Source organism: Amblyraja radiata, chromosome 32 (genome assembly GCF_010909765.2).
Source record: "Amblyraja radiata isolate CabotCenter1 chromosome 32, sAmbRad1.1.pri, whole genome shotgun sequence".
NCBI classification, from domain to species: domain Eukaryota; kingdom Metazoa; phylum Chordata; class Chondrichthyes; order Rajiformes; family Rajidae; genus Amblyraja; species Amblyraja radiata.
Window position 1 is genome coordinate 7571821 of NC_045987.1, and position 14311 is coordinate 7586131.

At 45.2% G+C, this 14311-nt stretch overlaps 2 protein-coding genes across 7 annotated transcripts in view; one reads left to right on the plus strand and one right to left on the minus strand.

Annotated features, from left to right (window-relative positions):
* Positions 1-11861, plus strand: part of inpp5e (inositol polyphosphate-5-phosphatase E) — a 31501-nt gene extending 19640 nt beyond the window's left edge. For 5 of the 6 annotated variants that reach the window (XM_033049295.1, XM_033049293.1, XM_033049296.1 and 2 more), the window contains 9 exons: positions 3665-3788; positions 4583-4680; positions 5146-5270; positions 6630-6749; positions 7587-7694; positions 9559-9720; positions 10071-10186; positions 10974-11110; positions 11381-11861. In XM_033049295.1, the coding sequence (XP_032905186.1) occupies positions 3665-3788; positions 4583-4680; positions 5146-5270; positions 6630-6749; positions 7587-7694; positions 9559-9720; positions 10071-10186; positions 10974-11110; positions 11381-11510 (1120 nt within the window). In that variant the 3' untranslated portion in view covers positions 11511-11861. The remainder of the gene's footprint in view (positions 1-3664; positions 3789-4582; positions 4681-5145; positions 5271-6629; positions 6750-7586; positions 7695-9558; positions 9721-10070; positions 10187-10973; positions 11111-11380) is intronic. The other variant, XM_033049292.1, reaches the window with a different exon arrangement.
* Positions 11862-12240: 379 nt separating this feature from the next.
* The window catches only part of pmpca (peptidase, mitochondrial processing subunit alpha), a 19589-nt gene continuing 17518 nt past the window's right edge, over positions 12241-14311 (minus strand). The window contains 1 exon segment of the mRNA XM_033049300.1: positions 12241-13868. Within this exon segment, the coding sequence (XP_032905191.1) occupies positions 13699-13868 (170 nt within the window). The 3' untranslated portion in view covers positions 12241-13698.

A 14311-nucleotide genomic window follows, 5' to 3' on the forward strand; every position in this document is an offset into this window, starting at 1 on the left:
CCTTTGACCATAAGACATAGGAGCAAAATTTAGCCATTTGGCCCATCGAGTCTACTCCACCATTCAATCATGGCTCATCTATTTTTCCCTCTCAAACGCATTCATAGAGTCATACAACATGGAAACAGGCCCTTTGGACCACATCTGCACAAGATGTCACATCTGCACTAGTCCCACCTGCTTGCATTTGGCCCAAATCCCCTTAAACCTTTTCTCTCCACGTACCTGTCCAAATGTCTTTTAAATGTTGGTATCGTTTCTGCCTCAACTACCTCTTCCAGCAGCTCATTCCATATACCCACCACCGTCTGTGTGAAAAATGTTGCCACTCAGATTCCTATTAAATCTTTCCCCTCTTCCCTTAAACCTATGTCCTCTGGTTGTTGATTCCCCTACTATGGATAAAATATTGCATCTACTCTCCATCCTGGCAATATCCTCATTTATCTCTCAATCAATCTCTGCTTCTTAAATACCCAATGTCTTGGCCTTCATAGCCATCTGTGGCAATGAATCTCTGGTTAAAGAAATTCTTCCTCATCTCCATTGTGAAGGCACGTCTTTTTCTTCTCAGGCTGTGTCTAAACTCTCCCATTACTGGAAACATCCTTTCCACGTCCACTCTGGGCCTTTCATTATCCAGTAGGTTTCAATAAGACCCCTCCCCTCATCCTTCAAAACTCCATTGAGTACAGGCCTGGAAACATCAAAAACTCCTCACATGTTAATCCAATCATCTCCTGGGTCATTCTCGTAAAACTCCTCTGGACCATCTTGGCACAGTGGATCAGCGGTAGAGCTGTTGCCTTACAGCGCCAGAGAAATGGGTTCGATCCTGACTACGGGTGTAGTCTGTATACAATTTGTATGTTTTCCCTGTGACCCTGTGTTTTCTCCGGGTGCTCTGGTTTCATCCCACATGCCAAAGACATGCATGTTTGTAGATTAATTGGCTTCTGTAAATTGCCCCCAAGTGTGTAGGAAGCAAAACTGGGATCATATAGAAATAGTGTATGGGTGATCATTGGTCGGCACTGACTCGGTGAGCCAAAGGGCTTGTTTCCATGCTGTATCTTTAAACTAAAAACTAAACAAATATTTGGGGGGACTGACATATGATGAAAGAATGAGTCGACTGGGCTTGTATTCGCTGGAATTTAGAAGGGTGAGAGGGGATCTTATAGAAACATATAAAATTCTTAGAGGATTGGACAGGGCAGATGCAGGAAAAATGGTCCCGATTTAGGGGGAGTCCAGAACCAGGGGTTACAATTTATGAATAAGGAGTAGGCTATTTAGGACTGAGATGAGGAAAAAACGTTTTCACCCAGAGAGTTATGAATCTGTGGAATTCTCTGCCACAGAAGGCAGTGGAGGCCAATTCACTGGATGTTTGGACACAAAGCTGGGTGGAGTGTGAACATGACACAAAGCTGGGTGGCACTGTGAAGAGGATGATGTTAGGAGGTTGCAGGGTGATCTGGACAGGTTGAGTGAGTGGGCAGATGCAGTATAATATAGATAAATGTGAGGTTATCCATTTTGGCAGCAAAAACAAGGGGCAGATTATTATCTCAATGGGGTTAGGTATGGGGGAGGTGCAGCGAAAGTTGGCGTGCAGGTACAGCAGGCAGTGAAGAAAGCTAATGGAATGTTGGCCTTCATAACAAGAGGATTTCAGTAAAGGAGTAAAGAGGTTCTTCTGCTGTTGTATAGGGCTCTGGTAAGGCCACATCTGGAGTATTGTGTACAGTTTTGGTCTCCTAATTTGAGGAAGGACATCCTTGTGATTGAGGCAGTGCAGCTGATTGATCCCTGCGATGGCAGGACTGTCATATGAGGAAAGGTTGAAAATACTAGGCATGTATTCACTGGAGTTTAGAAGGATGAGGGGGAATTTTATAGAAACATATAAAATTATAAAAGGACTGGACAAGCGAGATGCAGGAAAAATGTTCCCAATTTTGGGCGAGTCCAGAACCAGGAGCCGCAGTCTTAGAATAAAGGGGAGGCCATTTAAGACTGAGGTGAGAAAAAACTTTTTCACCCAGAGAGTTGTGAATATGTGGAATTCTCTGCCACAGAGGGCAGTGGAGGCCAAGTCACTGGATGGATTTAAGAGAGAGTTAAATAGAGCTCTAGGGGCTAGTGGAATCAAAGGATATGGGGATAAGGCAGGCACGGGTTATTGATTGGGGATGATCAGGCATGATCATATTGAATGGCGGTGCTGGATCGAAGGGCCGAATGGCCTACTCCTGCACCTACTTTCTATGTTAAACACCTCAACGCCAGCACATCCTTCTTCAATTATGGCGTCCAAAACGGCTCACAATATTCCAAATGTGGCTTCACCAGCGCCTTACAAGCCTAAGCATGACTTCCTTGCTTTAAGACTGGCTCATCATGTCCCAGTGAGTCCTGTGGGACTCCTTAATCACCATCAGGGCCCCTACTCTCATCGGCCCATTCCACCCTCTGCACCCCCCCCCCCCCCTCCAAACCATAGAAGGCTTATAGGCTTGTCCTGATCAAAATAATATACAGTTATGAGGAAGTAGAATCATGTCTGCACAAACCAGGGTTTTTTTGATCCAGGTACTGAAAGTGGCTTTGCTGATGCTGCACCAGCAGGCCCTCGCTCTGACTCTCCCGCTGCTCCGAGCCTCACTCACCCACAACTGCAATGGACCCCAACTGTACTTCATTCAATGGCTGATCCACGCCTAAAACAAACGCTTCCTCGCTAACCTCGACTCTGCCAAGGATCACGCTTGCCCGCCTCCAGACCACTCCCTCCACCGACACTCCTCGACTTGACCGACCGCAGGCCTGGGGCTCCACCGCTGGACTGGCCGACAACCACGAGGCCGAGATTGCCACCACATGGAGCGGCACCAACATCCACCGCCTCTCTGACCTTCACCGCCTTCCCGGCCGAACCCAGGCCCGGACCACCGAAACCTCCGCGGCTGCCGACTCTCACCGTCTCCCCGGGGCCACTGAGGCCGCCCACCAGCGGGCCTCGCCAGAGTTCCAGGCTCAGCACCAGGCTCACAGCCTCCACAATGCAGACTCCAGCACCACGTGGTCTGACTTTGCTGGGCCCTATTGCTCTCCCCCCCTCCCCCTCCTACAGGGAACCTCAGTAGTGATGGGGTCTTCCTCTTCCCCCCTTTTTAACCAGGTTACCACGACTACACCCCACCCACACGCCTCGCTCCTCTCTGAAAACCCACCATCCCCCCCCCCCACAGATCTCGCTCCCGCCCTCCTCTGACCCCAACCCCCACCCTTGTCGTGTCTTCACCATCCTCCCCTGACGCCCCCTTTCTGATACGGAATGGTCTGTCCTCAACAGAGGCCTCTCCTTCATTCCCCTCCGCCGTCACCTCAACGAGTTCCGGGTCCGCCACAACGTAGAGCTTTTCTTCCGTCGCCTTCATGCCTTTTTCTATGTTTGGGCTTTATACACAGTCGCAGAAGAAAGGCACGATGCAACTGACAGACTGCACTGCTCTGGGATCAAAGTGTAAGGTAGATGAAGATAATGATATGGCAGGGCAAATGGTGTGCAGGAAAGACTGCTAGCTAAGAACATAGCGAGTTCTAGTGACTGTTATACCATGCCTGCACTGTAACATCTGCCTCTGTGTCTCGACAGGAGTTACATGGACAGTAATCTCCTGGCCGGCGGATCACTTTTGGGAGCCAGTGAATTGCAGCGTTATTTTCCTAACAAAATGATACAAGTGTATATTGCCACCTGGAACACGCAAGGCAAGAAGGTGAGCAACTAACCATAGGAAACAGAGCAAAGACAAAACCTCCATGAAGAGGAATTTTCAGTTTGAATATAGAATAGCATCAAGGCCAAGTCACCTGGCCTCTTTTATGTTTAGGTTTGGTACGCCCAGCGTGATCTCTCTGCTTTACGTGGACAAGCCATTTAAATTGCCATGTGTTAAGAGCCGAGACACTTGGTCACAGCTGCCCGTTACAATCAGGAATAAGTAAACCAGTTGGAGATCTGGTCCTGAGTGCCACCTCTACCAGATGGAGAGCACATGCACACATTAAATAATAAAATAAGCACTAGGAAAGGTTTAGATAGGAAAAATGTATAGGGAGGTAGACAAAAGTGCTGGAGAAACTCAGCGGGTGCAGCAGCATCTATGGAGTGAAGGAAACAGGCAAGGTTTCGGCCCGAAACGTTGCCTGTTTCCTTCGCTCCATAGATGCTGCTGCACCCGCTGAGTTTCTCCAGCACTTTTGTCTACCTTCGATTTTCCAGCATCTGCAGTTCCTTCTTAAAGATTTAAAGGGATATAGGGCAGCTGGCTGCAAATGGGACCAGTTTGGATTGGCCGTTTTAGTCGGCATGGGCAATGTGGGCAGAAGGGCCTGTTTCCATGCTGGATGAATCTAAGTAAAATAATATTTAACTCCCTGCAAAGTACTTTTGGGATGTCTGAAGGTAAAATCATTGCACTGTGCTAACGAAAGCTTTTTCTTCTTCCCGCCGATCACGGTGGATGGAAGCAAGCCTGTTCTAACCGGTGCTGTTTCCACTCTTTCCCAGGAGTTTCCGGATTCACTGGAGGATCTGCTGCTGCCCTCCGACTCTCAATCCATACATGACCTGTATGTCATCGGTACTCAGGAAGGAATCCCAGACAAGTAATAGCAGCAGAATATCACAGCATTATCCAGTGTCTTGCAGGTTCTCAATCAGTTCCTCTTGTACCCTCCCCTTGCCTCCAAACCCCTCCAAAAAAAAAAAAAAGAATGTCCCATAATATACTTCTCTCATCCCAAACTGGTGCAGCATCAAATCAGGTGCTCTCTTTGTCTTGTCTAGACTACCTTCAACCCTGAAGGTACTACAGTTAATTGCTCTCCCTCCATGGCCTGAGACCAACTATTTAGGCAGCTTCTGATCATGGGATGGAAAAGGGTGTTCAAACTCGGGATTCTATTCCAAGAGAGAATGGGTCTCTGGAGTGGGTCGTCCGATAGACCCAGGGGTGGTGTTAACAGCCAAGTTTCTGTATTTTTTTTAATGTCTTAGCAGACACCTTCCAGGATCATGCCTTGAATAACCTAATTTCATTCCCTCCCCTTCCCCCACCCCCCTTTGCAAAGGAGAGAGTGGGAGATCCGCCTGCAGATGATCTTGGGGCCTTACTTTGTATTGCTGTGCTCAGCTTCACACGGAGTGCTGCAACTCTCCGTGTTCATCAGGAGAGACCTCATCTGGTTCTGTTCAGGTGAGTGCTGAGAACTGAAAGACCGTTCCTTCTTCAACAACATTTTAAAGCAGAGTACAATGGGTGCTTAAAATTACGATTGGTTTCGAGATAAGCTTAGGAAACAGGCCCTTCGGCCGCACACTAGGGACGATTTACATTTATACCAAGCCAATCAACCTACAAACCTGTACGTCTTTGGAGTGTGGGAGGAAATCAAAGATCTCAGAGTAAACCCACACGGTCATGGGGAGAAAATACAAACTCCGTGCAGACAGCACCCGTAGTCGGGATCAAACCCAGGACTCCGGCGCTGTAAGGCAGTAACTCTACCGCTGTGTCACCATGCCGGTCTGAATTAAATATGAAAATCTGAATTAAATGTGAAAAAGATGACAATACTCAGCAGATTGTGCAGAAACAAAATCAGATGAAAGGTCTGACCTGAAGAATTAAATCTATTTCATTCTGTTTACCCCATGCAGATTGCAGTGAAGATTGCATGGTCTAGGTCAGGGGAACATAGAAACATAGCTGCAGGAGGAGGCCATTCAGCCCTTCGAGCCAGCACCACCATTCAATATGATCATGGCTGATCTAAAATCAGTACCCCGTACCTGCTTTTTCCCCATATCCCTTGATTCCTTCAGCCCTAAGAGCTAAATCTAACTCTCTTGAAAAGGATTGTGCCGGGTGGGAGATGGGTGTTCAGGGAGGGAGAGAATTTGGCCTGGGGTGGGAGGATTGGTGGAATGATCAGACAGGTCATTCATTGTTTGGTCGGGTAAGGGAGCACAGGTTGGGCAGATGATGGGACATCAGAGGACTTCAGCAACTAGGGTTGAGGGCAGGGGGAAATGAAAATGGCCCACATAGAGTCAACTCCTTTAAGCTGAAGCAGACTTTAACTCTCAAGCTGAGACTTGCTTCAGTGATGGGATAGGCCTTGTCTGTGCAGTGGAATGTTGCACACGATGCCAGACAAGCATTGTACAGTTTAACATCACTGCATGTGTACCTTTATATATCAACGTGCCAAACATTCAGAAATGTCATTAAATACTGTCGCTCATTTTCTATTCTGACCTTGAAACAGACCTCCAGGCCCAGAAGCTTGAGTACTCTTACTTCAGACACTCAGGTCAGCTATAGCACCAGTTATGTACAGAGTAGAGCTCACTCCTCTTAATCGATCGATCATTCCTAAGAGAGGTAAAGTTTGGGTTAGATACAGTGTAGATTCTCGGGTGTCAAGCTGTTTTGCTTGTGCAAGTTGGGACAACCTGATATTTAAGAGCTGATTTGGTTCTGTGTGGGCTGGAATATCTGGATCATCAGTTTTGAAGGTTTACGTTATGTGTCTATTTGTTCTTCTATCAGAGGTGGAACAAGCATCTGTGACAACTCGCATCATCTCCCAGGTCAAGACGAAAGGAGCTGTGGGGATCTCATTCACTTTTTTTGGGACATCCTTCCTCTTCATTACTTCTCATTTCACCTGTAAGTTTTGCAGAATCAGTTGCTGATATAGGAAGATGCACTCTAGATCATGGATCAATCATAGAGTCAGATGACATGGGAACTGGCCCTTTGGACTACCTCGTCCATGTTGACCTAGATGTCTCATCTAAGCTAGTCCTGTTTGCTCATGTTTGGCCCATATCCCTCAACCTTTCCTGTCCATAGTCTCTCGTCATATGATGAGCAGATTCAGCCACTTGGCACTTCCTACTGAACACGTTTGCTAATACTTCAGCCTGGTCTTTAGCATTCGCGTGTCGAGGATGAAGATCATCTTGGAACTGTCTTTTTAGCTATTTAATTGACCATCACCTTTCACAACTCTGTGCTAGGATTACAATCTGTTATGTTGGTTTTGAAATCTGCTGTGTATGACTGCTGTTTTTGCAGCATGTTATATCATTGGGTTGGCACCTCAGTTTTAGGTATGCTTAGCGCTGTGCACATTTGAATTCAATTAATTTGGACTGATTTTCCCAGCTTGAAGGCTGTTTAAAAAAGCATCCAAAAGACAACAGCTCGGACTATCCAGAGGGCCCGCTATGTGGGCATTTTTCTAGCGTTGCTAGGAAGCATTTGCCTAGATTATATCCCACATGCCTAAAAATCTCAATCTTCTTGGGTAGGGCTGCTACCCAATGGTTATTCAATTTTCACTGTTTTAAACCTATTTGACGTATTAAAAGTGCTGCTGTATTCTGAATCAAGGGGACAGTGACACGGTGCAAGTGAAGTATGATTTGGTGATGTTCTGGGGAAGTATCAGTAAAATGTATCATTTTTTATACTCATTTGAATTTATCTCTATTCCCTCAGCTGGGCCAGGGAAGGTTTTTGAGCGGATGCTAGACTACACTAAAACAATAGAATCCCTTGGACTGCCAAGAATCATTCCCAACACCAATAAGTACAGATCAAACCCAAGTGAGTACTGGTATTTTGAAGAATGTGCGATTTGCAGAGTGCAGCAATAAAGCCAGCTGGGTCTTGCGTACAAAATAGTGTCAAAACTGACCACTCGAACCAACAAACATATAGATGGCCTTCTCCCACTCTTCTCCTCGCCCTTTCAGCAACATAATCCACTTATTCCAGATTCAGTGACAGTTTCTTCCCAGCTGTTATCAGGCAACTGAACCATCCCACCACAACTAGAGAGCAGTCCTGAACTACTGTCTACCTCATTGGAGACCTTCGTACCGTCTTTGATCAGACTTTTCTGCCGTTATCTTACACTAAAAGCTATTCACAGTATGAATGGCTCTATTGTAATCATGCATTGTCTTTCCGCTGACTGGTTAGCACGCGAGAAAAGCTTTTCACTGACAATAAACTAAACTCTCCAGGTACCCCTTAATAGATTTTTTTTTTTTTTTTCAACAATTTCAATTGGTAAGAAGCCCCACATTCATTATCAGATAGAAGTTTCTCCTGAGATCCTTGCTTGTTATATTAATCCTATCTTGTATTTATGACCACCATAGATTAAAAAAAACGTGTTTATCATGACTGACGTATTGATCCATCATCATTGGGGGAAAGATGTTGATTGGATCACTGCAGAATATTTAATCTTTCTTGTGTAGGAAAGAACTGTAGATGCTGGTTTAAATCACAGGTAGACACAAAATGCTGGAGTAACTCAGCAAGACAGGCAGCATCTCTGGAGAAGGAATGGGTGACGTTTCGGGTCGAGCCCTTCTTGACGTACATACTCTCTCAGTTCTGGTGTTATCTGGTGGGAGATGTTATATAGAACAATGGGGTGGCATAACAGCGGAGTTAGTAGTGCTCCTGCTTCAAAACCTGGTGACCTGGGTTCAATCCTGACCTATGTGGAGTTTGAAAGTTGTTTCCTCTGGGTGTTCCAGTTCCCATCCACATCTCAAAAATGTGCAGATTGGTAAGTCAATTGATCACTATAAATCTCCTCTAACATTTAGGTGGGTGCCAAGTCTGGAGGAGAGTCGATAGAAGTATGGGGAGAATAAAATGGCATTAGAGTAAACTTAGTTATAAATTGATATTAAAAGAACTGCAGGTGTGGAATCTTCAGCAAAACACAAAGTGCTGGAGGAACTCAGATCAGGCAGCATCTGTGGAGGGAATGGATATGTGTTTCAGCAGACTGATCAGAGGTCCCCTGAAACGGCACCTGTCCATTTCCTCCACAGATGCTGCCTGACCTGCGGAGTTCTGCCAGCACATTCCATTTTTCTAGTGCTTAATGGTGGTTGGCCACAGGGCCTGATTCCTACAAGAACGTTCCTTTAGGAAGGAGATGAGGAGCAATGTCTTTCATCAGAAGGTGGTGAATCTGTGGAGGCCAAATCAATGGATATAATTAAGGCAGAGAGAAAGATTCTTGATTAGTACGGGTGTCAAGAGGTTATGGGTAGAATGCAGGAGAATGGGGTTAGGAGGGATTGAATGGTGGAGTAGACTTGAAGGGCCGAATGGCCTAATTCTGCTCCTATCACTTATGACCTTATACAATGAGCTCATGATCCAGCGAAGATAAAAAGCTTCAAAGTGAAAGTTACTTTGTAACTAAAAGACCTACCTTCTCAGTCCACCCCTCACATCTAAAGCCCTCCATGTCCTTGAAGCTTCTCGCCAGAGCCCCCAGCTTGATAGATTAATAACAAGGTCCTGTGTGCGTTGCAGTGTACAGAAGTGAACATGTGGTGTGCTGCCACTGAACCAGGCTGACATAGCCTGCGAGTTTCATAATTTGATATAACTAGGAGTAAAGCGTTTTCTCTTTTTTATTTCCCCATTCCTGTAGATGATGTGACCTCTCGGTTTGACAATGTTTTCTGGTTTGGTGACTTCAACTTTCGGCTGGATGTGAAGCGAGCAGTGATCGATGAGCTCCTGGACAGCAACAGCCAGGAAAACCTCTGCTCCATTTTACATTATGATGAGTTAACTAGGAAACTACAGGAGGGTAGGATGAATTGTGAACCTTCCATCAACTTGGGGTGGGCAGCAGGGTGAGGGCCCGTCTAGGCTGTGGATTCTAAGGCATCTGGACCTGATGGGGTGCAGGTGACAGGGCACTGACTCTCCAAGAGTACTTGTTTCCTTTGCACAAACTCAGTGGGATATGTTCCATGGGCACTAATTCACTACAGTATAAAGTTCAGAGCAATTAGTAATTGGAACCTCGCCCGTATGTGGTGTATGCAGTGAGGGAGTGTGCTCGCTGATGATGTGACAGTAGCACTTTTCAGTCCACATCCTATGTACCAAGTTAATAACATCATTAAAGCTCACTGATCTTTCCTTATTCCTCAGGGTCTGTTTTCAAAGGCTTCAAAGAAGCTGAGATATGTTTTCCACCCACCTACAAATTTGACGTTGGATGTGATGTATACGACAGTAGTTCCAAGAAAAGGACTCCCTCTTACACGGTAAGGAATCAGTGGAAGGAGTTTGTTTTATTTCTGTGAGAATCTCTGGCTGTGGCTGTCCCTTCTTTAACCTGTCTTCCCGCTCGTTTATTCTTCTGATTAACATTAAAAGGTAATCGATCTGAGGTTCTCATAAATCAGCAGTTTAAGCTTGGATAAAATGAGGAATACTTCCCACTGGGGAGGATAGTTAATAACCAGAAGAGGCATGTTTAAGAGTTGTATTAAATGAACCAGAGGGAGGATAAGACATTTTTAATGCAGCTGTTATGATCATCCATTAGAAGTCTGAAAGGATGGTAGCATTTTTTTTTTTTTTTAATGGAACTCTACCTAAGTTTGAAAACAAGAAAATTCAAAAGGTGCCAGAAGTTAAGGGGAGAAGGCAGTAGAATAGGCTTGAGAGGGACAGATAGATCAGCCACGATTGTCTATCAACGCTATTCAATCGTGGCTGATCTATCTGTCCCTCTCAATCCCATTTCTGCCCGTAGAACTTATGAACATTTGGGTTTGTGAGGGAATTGCAGATGCTTCGATAAGTTTTCTAAAGTCTGAACTCTAGAACTGAAAGGATTGTGTTTCACAGCAAAAGTGTCCCTTTGAATCTCGGTCAGAGTTGTAATGTAGGGAATGTGGTTGTAACATGCACACACAACAAGCAGTGGGTGGGGGTGAGGAAAGGATCTCCAGTCTACCTTCCAATGGCCTAATTCTGCTCCTATCACTACAAATGAACCAGAGGGAGGATCTATACAAAAGGCAACTTATTCCCCTCATCTTCCAGGACAGAATCATTTACAAGAATCGGCATAAAGATGACATTCTTGTGGTTAAGTATGGCTCCTGCAGCTCTATCAAAACCTCGGACCACAGACCTGTCTACTGCTTCTATCAAGTAAAGATTCGACCTGGAAAAGACAAGTGAGACATTGTTTTTATTTCTGCTCCCCTGCCATGCTAAATGTTTTTCTGGTCCTGTAGGACAGCTCTCTTTTCTGTTCAACGTCCACACATCTTTCTTTACTGAGTCCTTGATAAACACAGAGTCTAAGGACTATAGTGTGAAACTATCCAAAATGGGGGCAAAAATAAAGAACTTGCACTGGTTCTGTATTAAGCTAAATTGGATATTAGGGAATGTGCAGCAGAATATTTCAGAGTGTGTTCAACTTGTCTGCTTTACTCCTTCAGCATCCCATTGTGTGCCGGTCAGTTTGACAGAGATATCTACATCGAGGGAATAAAGAGACGGTTCCCCAGGAATGCGAGTCAATGTAGTTCATTGAACCAGAAGAACAGCACAATCTGCAGTGTCTCCTGACACAACTAGAACAGGAGCCTTTCTTAATCTGCACAATCTGTAGCAATGCAACAGAGAGATGCCTCAACAGTGCAGCACCATTGCAAAGGGTGCTGAACACAGGGCTGACCTTGCACAGGATGGAAGCCCTTGCCACAGTCGCAGAGCTGCCTTCAGGTGCAATGCCGAAGGATGAAGAACAGCGTGCGCAAGGGAACCCGTGCAACCCAGTAATAAGTGGTAGCGGTGCATAGATCAGTCCATGATTATTACCTTTGTTTTATATTTTATGGCTTTTTGTATTTACAACACATTGACAATGTTTGATATACACCAGATTTTTATGAACTAAATGTGGGATCTTGAAAAGTTGTTTAAAATGTTATTTCCAAGTTTCTCCCTGTTGAAGCCTTGCACGACGCTGGGCTACCCAGGCAGACAAGTGTGCATGGTGATTTAGATGTATTCTAAGTGGCCATTTAAACACAAACCTTATACACGCAAGAGAATATAATGTAGGTGATATAATCTCAATATCCTGAGTTCATGCATAACAAATGCAGCCAGTCACCAACGAAAGTCCAACTGAAACAAGAACAAACCCTAATACTAACCCCGCTAATGCAGATCTTCCAGGATTCATTCCTTTGTAATCTTGCTGAGATGCCTTGAATTTAAATGACAACCTTGGTTATTTTACTGGAAAGCTGGCACCAAAGAAATCAGTGAACACAAGACTACAACCGACTGGTATTTTAGCCCATTTTTTAAAATTTATTTAGGAGGATTATTAACAATATCATTACATGTGTGTTCTGAGCATCACTCTGCCAGCTTCTTGTTCGAGTGGTCACTGAGCACAGTTTTTTTACTGGAGGATACACTGCTTGGACACCTCTTGGTTCTATTAACCAGTGGTTCCAAGAGTTGTAATTCAAACGTCATTAGTGTGCGGCCAAATTCTTTCTTGAGTTAATAGCAGAGGAGAACTGGGACTCTACAGACTTACACAGGACAAGAATGAGCTACACTGGGTTTAAGAAGGAACTGCAGATGCTGGAAAATCGAAGGTAGACAAAAGTGCTGGTGAAACTCAGCGGGTGCAGCAGCATCTTTAGATGCTGCTGCACCCGCTGAGTTTCTCCAGCACTTTTGTCTACCTTTGAGCTTCACTGGGTGTGTTTGTAAAAATGAACAGCCGTTTAAAGCATCCTTAGGGCTAGACCGTGCTCAGTGGTCACCCAGCAGCAAGACACCAGCCGGGACAGAGTAGAGGAGACACACAAAATGGAGGCCACTCAATGCAGCCTGTCCTCCACCACTGAAGGAGATGAGCTTGAATCCTCCCATCGGATAGCATCAGAGAACCACTGAGTGGCAATCTCAATCCTCTCACAAACCCACTTGAATTCTGTAACACTTAAATTTGTAGTTTAACTACATTGACCTAATTTTGCTGACTTGTCTATGAAAGTGTTTTAAGAATACTCAGCTCGGTTGCTGGTTCCAGGAGGATTGAGCAACCGTTGATCTTACCACATCAAAAACACAAAGTGGTTCTGTCGCAGCACCTGTCATTGATTCTTGTTTCCATCAGTTGCCTAGACCTTGCCCATGTGAGGAACAAGGATCAAGTTCTCCAACCAGCAACATGGGCAAGCCCCAGATCCCATTGTCTTGCCTCTAGTACTGAAAGGAATAGATCAACCAGAGGTGGCTGATACGGGGGAGAAACACTTGTACGTAGCAAGTGGCCAGAGGTGGAGTGAGGATTATGGAGTATGGGAGAAAGGGCAGAGCATGCAGTGGGAGGCATGGGCAAGTGGTTTTCCAGCTTTCTATGTACTTTTTCCCAACTTGGAGCAGAAACCCGGGAAGGGAATATAGATGAAGCCAAATGCGCCTTGCGTCAAAGATCAAAGACTGATATTGCAGGACGTGACATCCGTTGTGCAGTGATAGAATGACCACAGTCCAGGAGTAGACAAACTATAGCAGCATCACAGAACAAAGTAATCACAGCTGTTATTTTAAAACAGATTTTCAGCTCCCTTAATATAAAATCAATCAGATCACATAACAAAGCCCATTTCCCCTCTATTTACATACAGTCACTCCTCACTCAACAGAAGCAGCTCACAGATAAACTACTACCAGAAACCTGGAGTATACAAATAGCTTCTCTGTTCAGTCAGAAATTGGGAGCTGCTCACCGAAACAGTCTGTAAATGCGGGGCAGGCGGCCGTCTTTGCTGGTCAGTGCTTGTTGGATGTGTTCATACGTTGGCAGATCACTGAGGTCGCCCAGCGCTGTCACAGCTGGCTTACTGCGCAGCATCTTGGCTGTGACTCTTCTGATATCATCTGCTGTCACTTCCCCTGCGTGTGCAAATGGTTTTGTTAGATCGGCGTAGACCTACCCCATTGTGGGCTTCATGCTGGTTGTGATATTTCTTGTCGTGCAAGGTAGGTGGCAAAGGAATGCAGGTGGAATTTACGGGGAGCAGAGAGGTTTCGCAAATTTACAAATTTCTAAATAACCATTATTAAAATCCAAACCCTGATTAATAATGTAGTTGCTAACCAGCGATTCAGATGTTTACCTGGACTGCCTCAACCACACAATGAAGTCAAGGATACACAAAAATGCTGGAGAAACTCAACGGGTGCAGCAGCATCTATGGAGCTAAGGAAATAGGCAACGTTTCGGCCCGAAACGTTGCCTATTTCCTTTGCTCCATAGATGCTGCTGCACCCGCTGAGTTTCTCCAGCATTTTTGTGTACCTTCGATTTTCCAGCATCTGCAGTTCCTTCTTAAACA